The following is a 15,474-nucleotide window of genomic DNA, read 5'->3' on the forward strand; positions in this document are numbered from 1 at the left end:
GAGCCATCTCTCCAGCCCCTATTTTATGTTGTGAGACTGGGTCTTATTCTGTAACTCAGGTTTGCCTGGATCTCACTTTGTAGCCCAGGCTGACCTCGAGCTCATGGCTATCCTCCTGTCTCCGCCTCTTGAGTACTAGGAATGTACCGTATCCCACCTCATGTAAGCTGTGGTCTTTCCCATGGAGCTTCTTGCTCTATCTTGGGAGGAAGTGGGCTTAAGGATTATCAGTGACATGAACACTAGAGATGAAAAATGGGAAGTCAAGAGACAGCAGGAAACAAGCTCTGTTCATTGACTTCAAATGTGTGTGTGTGGGGAGTGACTTTAATAAACACACACACACACACACACACACACACACACACAAAGCTTTACTGACCCTGCCTTATAGGTAAAGTAAAACAAAATAAATGAGAATAAATTCCAACGTTTCTCATCTCTGTGAAGTAGTCATTGTGGTTTGAATAGGTGTGGACCCTCATACACTCAATGTTTGAGTGCTTGGCTCCTGCAGAGTGGCACTATTAAGAGGTGTGGCCTTGTTGGAGTAGGTGTGGCCTTGTTGGAGAAAGTGTGAGACTGTGGGGGCAGGCTTTGAGATCTCACATGATCAAGCTTTGGCCAATATGAAACAGTCACCTGCTGCCTGCAGATCATGATGTAGAACTCTCAACTCCTTGTCCAGTACCATGTTTACTTGTACAAAACCATGTTTTATGCCTTGATGATAAAGGACTAAACCTCAGAAACTGTAAGCCAACCTGAATTAAATGTCTTCCTTTATAAGAGTTGCTGTGGTCACGGCGTCTAGTCACAGCAATTGAAACACTAAGACAGAAGTATACAAATAAAGTCCCTTTCCAAATGCCCACTATCTGCATGCCCTGTTATCAAAGGGAGATTTCTCCTAAACTGTGACTGCATAAACTATAAACTGCATAGTGACCAGAAGGGACAATTTACCACAGAATGAGTTCATAACTAACCCCCCACAACACGAGGTTCTATCAGACATTTATATTGCTATTCATGGACATAAAACATCATGTTAAAATTGAGGGGATTGTTTTTAAATTTATTTTACATATGAGTGCTCTATCTGCATGTATACCTGGATTCCAGAAGGGGGCACAGATCCCAGTATAGATGTTATGAGCCACCATGTGATTACTGGGAATTGAGCTCAGGACCTCTGGAAGAGCAGACAGTGCTCTTAACTGTTGAACCATCTCTCCAGGCCCCAGAGTCAATCAATCAATCAATCAATCAATCAATCAATCAATCTCTGTCTCTCTGTCTCTCATTCTTTTTCTCTTTCTCTCTCTCTACATACCTATTTTGCTTTCACAACCAAACTCTCATGAGTAGCTCCCGATTACTCTTATCTTATTTATGGACTAGTCTATGACTGGGGTTATCCTAATGGCCTCTTTTAACAGCAACATAAATAAACAAACAAGAAAATACAAACATAAGAAAAAGAAAAGATTGAGGCTCGGACCCTCAATCTCAGCACTCACTGGAGAGAATGAATTAGGACAGGTACTGTGAGCTGGAGGCCAGCCTGGCTGACTCCACAGTGGGCTCCAGGCCGACGCATTCTCTCAAAACAAACAGCACCTGCATCCCAACAACACTATTTAATGATGAAATAGCGTTTCCAAAAAGGATTTGAACCTCAGCATCATTAAGTGAGAAAACAACTTAATTATGGTGACAGACAGATTCAATTAAAGCAGCCTGTGGAGTTTTCCCGACACTTCACTAGCATTTAATGTGATTGTAGAGGATGGTAGAGGAACGGGCTGGGACAGCAGGGTTAGAAATGATGGCAGGCTTTCTGAAATGGCCGCTCTAGGGGCTGGACGAGTGGAAACCTTACCGAGAGGTCATCTCCGCGGAGGGCATTCCCTGAGAGGTCCAGGTGGGTGAGGGTAGAGGCAGTCAGAGGGTTGGCACTGAGGGACTGACAAAGGCTGTTCACCCCTGTAACGAGAGAAACCATCAAAGCTCAGCGTCCACTCTCAGAAACAAATGAGACTCCTGAGCTCTCAAATAGCCCTGTAGTCAAGTCAACCTGCCAGACCAGGGGGCCAGAGCTCTATCCTTAGAGGGGACCACTGATTGTGGTTCCCTTGACATTCCCTTTGGGAAGCCAGACAGCTCACAGACCGCCTGCACTTTAGTCTTCAAATTTATCCAAGAACAGAATGTGTTTTATTTTCAAGTTCCAGAGTGACAAAAGCCATCTAGTTGATGATTTTGAGCCTACGCTTAATCTGATCGAATGATTCTCGACTTAATAAATGGTATTTACATGATACATATACAAATACTGGGCATGTTTAAGTATTGGAAACTTGATAAAGGAATATATTGCTCCATTTAAATGCATATACATATATATATATATGTATATATATATATATATTTACCTATAGAATATTTTTATATGTATTATATAAAAGTATATGCCATATCCATTTGCAACATAATCATATATAGTGTAAATATGTACAGATAACATATCACACACACGTATATAAAAAGAGAGAAACTATCACCTGACAATCTACAGGCTAGCTCAGTGGCACAGACAGATCAACACAGGGGCTTTCATTTCTGTGGGCTCTGCATCTGTGGTTCAGACGACCATCACAGAAATATACTTCTTTAAAAAAAAGTTACAGTTTAAATCTCACCTCTCATTCTAGAGAGGCAGAGGTAAACAGAATTGCTAACAATTTAAAAGACACCTGAACTACAGAACTACATTGTTTGAGGCAAGACCAGGCTACATGAGACTGCCAAAAAAGAAAAGAAAAAGAAACAGAAAAAGAAAAAGAAAAAGAAAAAGAGAAAGAGAAAGAGAAAGAGAAGGAGAAAGAGAAAGAGAAAGAGAAAGAGAAAGAGAAAAGAGAAAGAGAGAAAAAGAAAAAGAAAAAGAAAAAGAAAAAGAAAAAGAAAAAGAGGCACTTGGGGAGAAAAAAAGAAAAAATACTGAGCTATATACTTAGACACATCTCAAAAACATCAAAGGCATATATACTAGAATGAATACAGACTTCTTTCATGGTCAGTATCCCCTAAACGATACTCTGTGTCTGTGTGTATATGTGTGTGTGTGTGTGTGTGTGTGTGTGTGTGTGTGTGTGTGTGTGTGTGTGAATGAGCAACATCCTTCCTTTTATGGTAGCATCTATATTCATCTTTCTGTGTGTGTGCATGTTTATGCATATATATGTACGGGTTGGTGGGTAGGGGGTACCTGTGCTCATGTGGAGGAAACAGTCAACCTCTGGAGCTGTCCACTTGGCTTATTGCGAGAGGATATCTCACAGACCCGGGGCTCACTAATTCAGTTAATCTGACTCATTGATAAGCCCCAGATTCCCCTATCTCCTCAGCGCTGGATGACAAGTATCTGCCACCAGGTCTGCTTTTGTTCTGTTTTGCATGTGGGTCTTAAAAATCAGACTGAGGCTGACACTTACAGTGAAAGGGCTTTGCTTTTCTCCCCAGCCATCTTTGTAGCTCCCACTGTTTACTGTTCTCTTTTTAATCGAATGACTAAGTCTAAAATATCTGGAGAATACCAGACGCCCATCCAGAAAAATCATTTATAAAGCCATGTATTTAAGTGAAGCATTTTAAAGCCCAATAAATAAACTCCAAAATGTGAAGGCTAAATTAATCCGGACAGCAAAGAGGCCCTTGGCAAGTGGGGCACTTGGCAAGTAGCTAGCCTCTGACTAGACTCCAGAGAGACCCTGTTACCAGTCCAGCTTCGTGCTCCTGAGGCAGAAGGGTCCCTCCCTTCCTGAGCCCATGTTCACACAAGGCCTGTGTAATAAGTTCATGAATGGCAGGAAGTTACAAAGCTAGAGTACTGGAGAGACTAGGAGCTCACGAACCAAATGCATCCCAGCTTGGTATGCCATCCTCGGCTCTGGTTTTCGTGGGATTGTGACCATGCTTGGTACTCATGATTGGAGAGGTTACAGCTGGAAGAGGTGGCACCAGATGGTCCCATCTTGACATACTCTGCCAGCCAGCAGGATGCTTGTGTGAGTCCAGAAAGCCATCAAACAGCGAGTGTCTGAGGTGAGTAAGGGTGTGTGTGGTAGGGGCCATGGGGAGATTAAAAAAAATCTGTCTTCTATTATGGATCCATGAATATACATGTTTTCTAGGGACTAAAATATGTTACATTTGGTAGAAACTTGAAACCACAATTACAAAACTCTAAACCTTTAGAACCAACGCATGTGCCTTTAAGGAACCCATATTTTTTTTAAAAAATTGAACAATTCAAGAAACATGTCTTACAAGGACAGTTTAAAATTCTATGAATCTTATTTTGTAAAACAATATTTAATATGCACTCTTACCTTTCTTGAAAGAGACAAGCAAGGAAACTTTAATGGTGACAGGTTTGAGCAGGGTCAGGCTGTCCCCACCCAAGGACACAAAAGAACCCTACTTTGCTGTGCAGTTACCCTATTCCTGCCACACTAGCCGAACAGGACAGAAGCAAGGACAGGGTACCTCAGAACCAAAGCCTGTCCTGCAAAGGAAAGATGATCACTGTGCCCTTCTATTTTACCATAATTAACACATAAAGGCGCACAATGCATATTAATATATGTAGAAAACTTCCATACTTTTAGAAAAAAAGATTAACACTGTAAATAGAAAACCTAGAAAGTCAAGTAGCAACAGTCCAAGAAGATACCCAAAGGATTAAGGAAAGTCAGGTGAGTGCCCTAAGTTCACGGTTCTCAACCTATAGGCCATGCCCCCCAAAGACCCTCAAACATAGATATTAGCATTACAATTCAGAACAGCAGCAAAATTCCGGTGGTGAAGTAGCCACGAAAATAATTTTACAACCGGGGTGGGGGGGTAGGGGGGGGAGTTTGCTGACTGAGGAATTGGATTAAAGGGTCGCAGCATTAGGAAGGCTGAGAACCTCTGTGATTAGAGAAACACCATACTCTCACTTGCTTGAGAGAACAAAAGTGGCATTAGCCACAGTCACAGTGGCTCATGACCTTAACCTTAGCACTTGGGAGGGTGAGGCAGGAGGGTCGCCATGAATTAAAAGCCAGCCTGAGCTACAGAAGACAAAGTTTGGAGTTGAGACAAAAGGATGGACCATCTAGAGACTGCTGCACCCAGGGATCCATCCCATAATAAGCCTCCAAACGCAGACACCATTGCATACGCCAGCAAGACTTTGCTGAAAGGACCCTGATATAGCTGTCTCTTGTGAGGCTATGCTTGTGCCTGGCAAACACAGAAGTGGATGCTCACAGTCAGCTATTGGATGGAACACAGGGCCCCCAATGGAGGAGCTAGAGAAAGCACCCAAGGAGCTAAAGGGATCTGCAACCCTATAGGTGGAACAACAATATGAACTAACCAGTACCCCCAGAGCTCATGTCTCTAGCTGCATATGTAGCAGAAGATGGCCTAGTCAGCCATCATTGGGAAGAGAGACCCCTTGGTATTGCAAACTTTATATGCCTCAGTATGGGGGAACACCAGGGCCAAGAAGTGGGAGTGGGTGGGTAGGGGAGCAGGGCGGGAGGGTATGAGGGACTTTCGGGATAGCATTTGAAATGTAAATGAAGAAAATACCCAATTAAAAAAAATGGAAAAAAAAAAAAAAAAGAAGAAAAGTGGGGAGGGATCCGGAGTTCAAGGCCAAATTATGCTATGTGAAAGACGGGGTGGGGTGAGGAAAGAATGAAAAGGGGGTATTTAGTGCTGGTGAGAACATACGCAGAGTTATCCAAATACTCCTGGGGGAGGGTGGCAGTCAATATACATGCTCTAAAATATGCATATACTTAAGGAGATTCGTCCTAAAGAGGAAGCCCAGTAAATCAGCAAACTCAGTGGCCAAGCTCGCATCAATGACACTGGCATTGCTGAAGAACTTAAAGTTAAGTGTGGGGCAGATTACTGAAATAAATCCACGTGTCACTCGCCAGGCTGAATCATCTTGTGGAAGTAAGCGTGCTTCCTAACACCAACAACCACAATGCTCTGACGAGAGGCAGCTCGTGAAACACCAATCACAGTACAACAATGTAGCTCGGCATGCATGGCACAGCAGGAAGGCTGGGCCCAGTGAGTGCTGACATTAAAAATAGCTTTTGCTTGCTTATTTAATCTATCAGTATCTTTGGCATATTTCTGAAGAAGAGAGGGGCTCTTCTGAGAGTCAATTTCTGAGCCCAACAGGAACAATGAAAAGAGGTGAGTTTTACCCTAGGATCTGAATACAGTTCCTGGCACTGACCTGGGAGCATCTCCCACTAGCAGTTGACAGCTATGTGTTAGTCTTAAACAGGGGTCATGAGTGTGTGCATGAGATGGTAAAGCTTACGGATCAATTTCAATTTCAAAACACTCCTAGTGTAACGCTATGATCAGAATAACGTATGACTGGGTGGCCTCCCATCCAGTGCTGCAGCACTTAATGGAAGTACAGTCAGTGGTGACAGCCCGAGACAGGGCTGGTGTGAAGCACGGCACTGAATGGGCAATGGGCAGTGTGTTAAAACAGAGGTTTGCAAGGCAGCATGGGAGGGAGAGATGGGGAATGTGAACTGAGAGGTAGGAGCTTCAAAGAGAAAGTCATAATGAAGCCAGACATCACAGTGACAGTACACAAACTGGCAGCTGGCACATGCAGGTTGTCCCAGGTTCAACTAAAAGTATATTGTAACCAAAGACAGCACAGCATGGTGAAGGTAATGGTCACGATGCAGACAGTGATGGCACTGCTGATGGCAGTGGGTTTGGTGACAGTGATGGTCACCTTGACACAAGTCCCACTGATAAGTGATGCTGACAGCGTGTGGTGATGGTTATGGGAGGTGACTGTGAGGTTGATAGTGTTCACGATAGTTAGGGTGGCAATGGCACGATGGTGACTGATGGTGGCAGTGATGGTGACGGTGACAGTCATAGCAGTAGCTATGGGGGTGAAAGCAACCTTGATGGCAATGGTTTGGTGACAGTGATGGTGAAGGTATAATGGGGGTGACAATATAACAATGAAGATGGTGACAATGAAGGTGACAGTGAGGGTGACAGAATAACAATGGTGATGTTGAGTGTGACGGTGAGTGTGACAGTGACAGTATGGTAACTGTGATCATGGAATGAAGTGGTGGCAGGGGCTGGCAGTACTGATTACAGTACCTGAAGCTGTACCATTAATTCATTGAATTCTACTACTACCACTGCAAGTCCTCCTACTATAACAACAAAATGACTCTTCATTGCTTTTTCACAAATAAGTCAATCAGCGAACAGAGCTGAGGAGAGCAGTTCCCAGGACACGGGAAAGGCAGGCTTCAACCACAGGTAGCACAGAGTACCACTCAAGAAGTGGCACATTTTCCAATTCTAGAAGCCTCACTGAACCTCACTATAGTGGAGGCATGGTGCACTGCACTATATTTAGACACAAGAGCAGCATGGGCCCAAAGGGAGCCATTCTCATAGGAAAGACATGGTACCAAGACAGTATTGCCTGGGATGAGATCCATAAACAGACAAGGAAAGGAGCAAGGGCCTCTGGTGGTCTCAGAAGTGGGAAGCCTATCTAAGCAGAGGCCACCACAGATGAACACTTGGTCAAGTCCACTGAAGCTCTGGAGATGAAAAGATGCTCAGACACTAAGCAAAACATGGAGAAAAATGAAGAGACTGAGTGTGGGGCTTCTCTAGTACTCTTCCGAGCCGCTGCTGAGCAGACCAACAGAGGCCAGAGGGGCTCGGGGTGTCAGGAACAGACCTTAGAAAAAAACCAAACAATTCTGGAAACAGATACTAGAACTGGGGGACTATGGTGATGACTCAACACCAAGCCCCCAGTGCCCCTGTATGAAGTTGCTGGTCACTCTGACAGTTGGGGAAGTCAGTATCTTTTGCCAAAAATGAACCAAGAAAAACATGAACAGGTGCCTTCAGGAAAGTGAGTTTCAAGGGTAGAGGCAGCCAGTGAGTGAACACTTCCTGGCTCAAAGCTTAAAAAATTACGACTGCAAATATAAGTCATTTAAATTTAGAATATCAGAGTTGAATTGTACGATATCTTTACTTTAAGACTGCTATTATAATGTAAGCTGTATATTTTAATTAATTACATAAAAGGGTGATATCTGTTCAAAGGCAACAGGTATAAAAGCAGAAACACAATATGAAGTAAATCACATCGACTGTACCTTTAGGTGACAATGAGGTTTTAGAGAGGTTCAAATGCTTCAATCCCTTTGGGAGTTTGGCAAATTGAATACTTAAGGAGGACACACCTGAGGGGAAAAAAAACAGATTATTAGAATTTTGAAGTGCTTAGACACATGACTGTTTTGCAATGTGTAAAACTTAAATATGATTTCAGGAAAGTGGTCGTACTTTTCTGTCTGGAGTCAGAGCTTCTTTTGTAGCCATTCTGTGTTATCTCCCGGGTTGGAGAAGTAGCAGACTCTTAACTCATACAATGTCTGAAACCTTATTCTAATATCCTCCCTGCCATAATGCTGTTCACAGCAACTCTGTGACTCGTGAGCTGACTCAGTCAGTAAATGCTCAATATTCAAGCACAAGAACTCCAGTCCAGGCTCCATCAACTAGATCTAAGAAAAGCCAGACGCGGTGATACACGCCCGTGACAGAGACAGGTAGATTCCTGAAGCTTGCTGACCGTTCTCACCAAACAGGCAAGGTTTACAGAAAAGTAAGAGCTCCAAACTCAAAGAAACACCCCGGACATCTGACATATCCTGAGAAATAACACTGGACACTGACCTCTGGCCTCCACAACACGAAACACACGTGTACACACAGGCATATGCACCCATGTGTGCATCCACATGAAGATGCACACATACAAACATAAAACAGTGAACAAATAAGCATGGGGCCTTCCCAAGGTCCTTCAAGTAGCTTCAGGTTGCAGGTGACCTGTTATCACCTGGGATATGTTCTCAGAGGTCAAGTTAAGTAGCACTAAACAAGTTCTCCTAAACTAGGACAAAGTCTTAAATCCAGGCAGCTACAAAGAACTTCTGCCTATCTCTGTGTCTCTGTCTGTCTGTCTCTCTCTCTCTCTCTCTGTGTCTGTCTGTCTCTCTGTGTCTGTCTGTTTCTCAATAGGTAAATAAAATACAACCTCTCTTGGGATGAATATGCAGAGCTTCTCCTCATTTTTGAAACCTCTGCTTTAATGAGCTCATTTCTCTTTGGGATAAACAGATGCTGTTTTACTATTGTCAAGAACAAGGTAATTTTAACTACTCAAGTAACAGCTTCATTATTACCAGATGAGTTCCTGTGCTTAATTAGCGTATGGTTAGCAACCTTCCACAGAGTATCTGAGACATTTTAAACTCCAGCAAGCTGAGGTCTGTGGCTGGGGATAAATCACAAAGCAATTCTCATATTTAAAATCAGTTGTCTCCTGACATTCATGGTTAAGTGTGGGAGACTGGAAATACCACCTCATACACTGAGGAACTGCAAGGGAACTACGTGTTCCTATAAATGCAAATGTGGAACAGATAAGTATGTGCCCTTTCTAATGTCCTTCAAGCCCTGGGATGCGGGTGAACTATGCTCCCCACAGGAATCACAGACTCTCTAAGAAAAAACCCAGTACCAGACCTGAGAAACCTCTACTCAGATTAGTCCAAGTGCTATGCTACTGCCGGTGCTCTTGGCTACCTACCACTCAGAAGCTGAAGATAAGTATCCTTTGACAAAGACACTTCAGGCACAGAACTAGAAGATTCAAGCTAGATTTAACCTAAAAATCTCTAACTTGCCAAAGGAGGGAAGCAATCAATGTTTTTTCTTATCCAACTGTAACATCAATAAACTAAATGCCCACATGGCAAGCTATCCCTCCAGGCACAATGGTGGCACTCACCTTTGCCGTACCCAACAACTGTCTAATTGGACTTATGGCCCAATCAATAGAAGGGAAACTATGTCTGCTAACTAGAAACCTAGCTAAATACTTGAGGCTAGTGAGGTCATGAATTTTAAAGGAGAACCTACGACTGCCACTTTAATAGACCACCATAGTCCCTCGCTGCGTTCCAAATCTTGTCATTATACCAACAGATGGGAGTAGTCCTTGCCTCTCCTCAAAGCTGCTATTGACAGAAAACACATATCGTTAGGAAAAACCACAACGGGTCTTAACGCAACACAACTCCACCATTATAAAAGAGAAAGCAAAGGAGATTGAAAGAAGCAGAGGACAGAAGGTGATCTACAAGATTTCATCTCTAGAAATGACTCACCCACAATTCCTTAATCTGGCTGCCTAAACAAGCCTGATAGTATTGTTATACTATCCACTGACATCTTAATGTGAAGGGGAAATCTCATGTGATCCTACCACTAGACAAAAAACTATAGGCAGTAATAATGAGTGTGGAAATAGGATGAATTAGCCTCTTCAAAGCATGAGTCGCTTAACTGGTTATTCAGTGCTGAGTGGCCAACCCTGACACAATGTAAACACAAGCTACGCTAACCGGACTCAGCAGGTTTATATATTTTAACAAATATTTTTATAAATTTATATATTTATGCATTTTATAAACTTACATGTTTATGCACGTATATATGTAACAGTAATAAAAATGAACACTCAGTGTGGGGGGGAGGCATAGGAGAAATTGGCACAAAGGGATATGAAATGGATAGAGGGACGGCAGGAAAAGGGGATGTGATATCATTTTTTTAATTTTTAAAAATTAAATTTAAAAACTGTATAAGACTATGAATGTTTTAAATATCCAAAAGTCAAAGTGCCTTATCTTAATAAAAATACCAGATGCTAGGAGACATACCTAGACAAATGTGCTTAAAAGCCAAAAAATAAAATAAAAAATAAAAATCACAAACTCAAAGAAATCTTGAGTGGTTGTAATAAAATAAGTTAGATTTCCCAAGTATGACCAGAGAAAAATATAACACCTCGTTAATAAAAAAGTTGTAATTACTGTAGCCTGTATGCTGTGATCATCATTCTGAAAATATATTGAATAAGTCTGACAGAAAAAAAAAGATAGCACATGTATTCCTACATACAAGCACATACACACAGAACTGGCCAGCAGTGGCCATATGTTAAATCATAAAGTACATCTCAATAGTGAAATATTCCTTTGAAAATAAAAGACTGGACAGGAACACTCTCTAACTGCGATACTGTATGTTTTCTAAATGATACTAATACTGTGTGAAAAAACTAGGAGCTTAATAGAAAAGTGATTGGGAAATCTCTAGATAGGCAAACCTTAAGCAGTATAAACAACGTAGCAAATGAAGCCAGAAAAATCAAAGTAGAAAATATTGAATGAAAGAAAACTGTAATACTAACATGCATGAAATACAATAGAATGGTTAGTCATAGAAAGTGATAATAAATATAACAAAGGAAGTTCTTTAAAAATCTAACAGAATTAATACAACTTGCACAGAACTGGTTAATATCAGACTCTCAGTGAATGGCCTATAGATACAACAGAAAAAAAGCAAAAAGACATGCTTAAAAATTATCATTTTTAAAGAAAGTAGACAAACTCCTTAGAAAAAGACACCAGTAAAGCTCATGCAAGAAGTGACAGTTTATACATATAGCCTTCTGCGCCTTCAAGAATACCCGTCTGCAACTATCTTAGTTCTGGGAATTGGAGCTGGGGCTTTGGGCATGCTGAGCAAGTGCTCTACCACTGAGCTACACTTTCATGCCCAAGAATTTAAATCTCTAAAGTCCTTTCTTCCCACAGAAACAAAAGCCACCAAGCACATTACAACTTCCTGCTATCTAAATCAATATCTATAAAGTTCTGCTACTTATGCTCAACCAGACTAGTCTATCAGAACAGATGTCACAGTGTAAGTATCATTTCTGGGGACAGGGGAGCAGTGATGGGATGCAACCCCATCAGGTAAAGTGTCACAGGAGTAACGCTCTGTTTCCTTGCTCCTGGTAGTGGGGGCACAGGAGTATACACTTTGCAAACACTCGTGGCAATGTAAGCAGGTGCTATGGGTCTTGAATAAAGAACCTGGTGTTGAGTTTAGCACTCTTGGGGATGACATGACCTCTAAGGGGTGAGCCTTTTTAGAGGTCACTTCATGTCATTAGAGATGTGTCTTCCAAGGGAACTGAGGAACTCTGGGCTCTCCCTCTTTCATCCCTCACTTATGATACTAGCGGTTCTGTTCTGACAAGACATCTATCCACAATGTACTACCTCAGGACAGGACCAATCAACTGTGGAACAGAGCGGCCTGAGCTGTGAGGCCAGGTCAGCACTCTTCTCCTCCGTCCAGGCCACTGTGAGTGAGGGTAGTAGGCTTGACTTAATGGGCTTTTGGGAATGTTCCTTATCTCCCTAGGAGAGAAGTTAATTCAAGACGTAGAAACCAGGTGTGGTGGCACACTCTGTGATCCCAGCATCAAGAGGCTGAGGCGGGAGGACTGTGAGTTCAGCTCTAGCCTGCGTTACATCATGAGATCCCATCTCAAAACAAACAAACTAGAAACCTTTTATGTGCTACTGGGAGAAGGAGGAATTCCAGACTCTCACTTTTAAATTGACAGGCATGAACGCTGTCCACTCTTGGTGAGTCATGTTCCATCATATGTTTTTCTACTTAGCCAAATGCATTCTGTAACACTAATTATCACTATACAATCTCTTTAAAGCCACATTCTGTACCTCCAGATCACCCTAAAGTAATACCTACGAGAACAAAGATGCATCTGCTAAACATTACCACCAAGCCTCAGACTTCCTGTCCTCGGGCTGATTGCACTTATTCTAACTTTCCTCTTTGAGAAGACACAGTTTTTAAACAGCAAATTCATGTTTGTGTCGGAAACATGCTGGACGCCATGTTAGTCTGTGAACAGCCACACTCAAATCAAAGACAGAAATAGACGTGGGCTTTAGGTCTAAGTGTGTTTATACAACCAGGCATGCCCATTACCTGTAAACACGTTTTTTAAAAGGAAGATACTCCCTCCCAAAAATAAGTAGCCCAGCAATATTTTCTTTGGAAATACAACAGAGCAACACAAGTGAAGTTCAAGTACAAGCCAACAAAGCCATGCATCGTTCTGAATGCTTTCAAATGGGTTGAAAAGTGGGGAGAATTATTAAAGGCAGATAAATAAAAGCAAAGATAAGTATCTTTTTATGAAATTGCAGGCAAGAAACATATAATGGCTACATAAGAAAATACGTAATTAGAAACATTCTTCTCACATAGGCCATACTGCCCTTGAACGCCTGCTCTTCTTAGCCCCACCTGCTGAGTATTATGGTCATAGACATTTGCCAGCACACCTGCCTTTAAAAAATATATTTATATCATAGAGAAGGAGACTATAGTGAATCATTGTTCTAGATGATTTAAAAACTTAAGAACAAAAAGCCAAGTTCTGAAATGGGCCTTATTAAAACTGCCCCTGTCTGCCTTGGTGGGATATGGCATCTATTAACACAGTTTCTTCAACAGAGTAAAAAGAAGGGAGGAGAGAGGAGAGGAAGAAAGGGGAGAGAATAGAAAGTTGAGATAACAGAAAAAGGGCATACGTTCACACACACACATACCACTGAGAAGTGTAATGGGTTTACTCTGAGGAAGAGAAGGGTGAGACACTGGTCAGGAGAGCTCTACAAGCTACCACACTGGAGCCCTGCTTTGGCACTGAAATAAGAGTCTCAGCGGGTACAAGAATGTAGATATTGTCAGGTGGAAAGAAAGAAACACAGATGTTCTGTGCTTGCTGCAGCTGGTTCACCAATGACAAATTAAGTGATCACAAATGAACAAGATCATTATAGAAAGGACAGGAGCTATGATGAAACTTTGGGCCAAAACTATCCAATTCAATCATTCGAACAAGACAAAATAAAACAGGGCATAAGAGCTGTGAATTGTAGCCTAGTGGGCTGCTTAAAGCACCCACTGGAGGGCTGGAGAGATGGCTCAGCAGCTAAGAGCATTGACTGCTTTTCCAGAGGTCCTGAGTTCAATTCCTATCAAGCACATGGTGGCTCACAACCATCTGTAATGGGGATCTGATGCCCTCCCTCTTCAGGTGTGTATGAAGACAGCAACAGTGTACTCACATACATTAAACAAATAAATAAATCTTAAGAAATAAAATAAAACTTTTATTAAAAAAAAGAGCAAGAAAGTTTTTAAAGAAAAAAAAAAAAGCATCCACTGGAGATTTCATTAGACAGGTTACTTTCCCGAGGGGTTTTAAAAATCATGTAGAAGATATATATTTCCCTTCAATACACAACTGTTCTAGCTTCCTCTATTTCAAAGCATTTTTATCTAATAAAAAAGTAATTATACAATGTCTCATATGCTAATTTGCTATCCATCATTATTAACTTCCACACACAGGCAAATTAAATTTGACATTGTAAATTTAACCCTATTAGTCACATGCCCACTTAAAAGCTTACAACACCATATGCAGTTTCAACACTGGGCCACCCTGGTGTCACAGAGATGCTCATGGTGAGTAATGGGATCAATAGGCCCTGGCTAATCTAAAGCATTATGTTAATAAGCTAACAAAATTCTGCCTGCAGAGCTCTAGAAATGTGATACAGGGAAACTCAAGTCCTCTTTGTGTCTTTCAGGAAGCATACAGAGGCACAGTGTCACCACTTGGAGAGCTGAAGCAGATTGAAGGACATGTGCTATGAAAACCCTATGTCAACAAACAAACAAAACATAAATACATAGAGATACAGACAGCAGGTATATCCAATCACATGTTGAAGTGCATAGACATCAGAGCTGAAGAGATGGCCAGATGAAGAGCAATGGCTGCTCTCCTAAAGGACCAAGTTTCAATCCTAGCACATAGCTGTGAATAACTCCAATTCCAAGGCATCAGGCATCCTCTTCTTGACTCCATGGGCACCATGCACATACACACAAACATGCAGGCAAAGCACCCACACTCATAACATAAAATGGAAAACAATTTTTTAAAAAAAATATCTCTACCAATTCCTGTTGGGAAGTGGAGAGAAATGGAAAGGGAGTAAATAAAGACGTAAAATGCAATGAACTCCTATTTTTCAAATAAAAGAAAAGTCAGGTGTAGTGGCCCATGCCTGTAATCTAAGCAAGAGGATCCTCATGAGCTCAATACAAGACTAGACCATGTAGTGGGTTCAAAGAAAGCTTGCGCTACAGGGCAAAGGGCTACAGAGCTGCTGGGCAACAGGGTTACAGGTTTACAGGGCTACAGGACTCTAGGGCTACAGGGTTACTGGGTCATTAGGCAACAGGGCTACAGGGCTACCAGGACTACAGGATCATAGGGCTACACACAGTTATAGGGAAAGAGGGTGATGTGGTTACAGAGTTAAAATACAGCAATAGGGAATA

The 15,474-nt window shown here is 41.9% G+C and overlaps 1 protein-coding gene across 22 annotated transcripts in view; it reads right to left on the reverse strand.

The window, feature by feature from the left end:
• Window positions 1–15,474, reverse strand: part of Carmil1 (capping protein regulator and myosin 1 linker 1) — a 268,322-nt gene that overhangs the window by 101,109 nt on the left and 151,739 nt on the right. For all 22 annotated transcript variants that reach the window (XR_001780810.2, XR_001780811.2, XR_001780807.2 and 19 more), the window contains 2 exons: window positions 8,250–8,336; window positions 1,886–1,989 (listed from right to left, as the gene is read on the reverse strand). Coding sequence is in view for 16 of the 22 variants with exons in the window: in XM_017315585.2 (XP_017171074.1) it covers window positions 1,886–1,989; window positions 8,250–8,336 (191 nt within the window). In the remaining 6 variants the exon portion in view is untranslated. The remainder of the gene's footprint in view (window positions 1–1,885; window positions 1,990–8,249; window positions 8,337–15,474) is intronic.

The sequence above is a fragment of the Mus musculus genome, chromosome 13 (assembly GCF_000001635.26).
Source record: "Mus musculus strain C57BL/6J chromosome 13, GRCm38.p6 C57BL/6J".
NCBI classification, from domain to species: domain Eukaryota; kingdom Metazoa; phylum Chordata; class Mammalia; order Rodentia; family Muridae; genus Mus; species Mus musculus.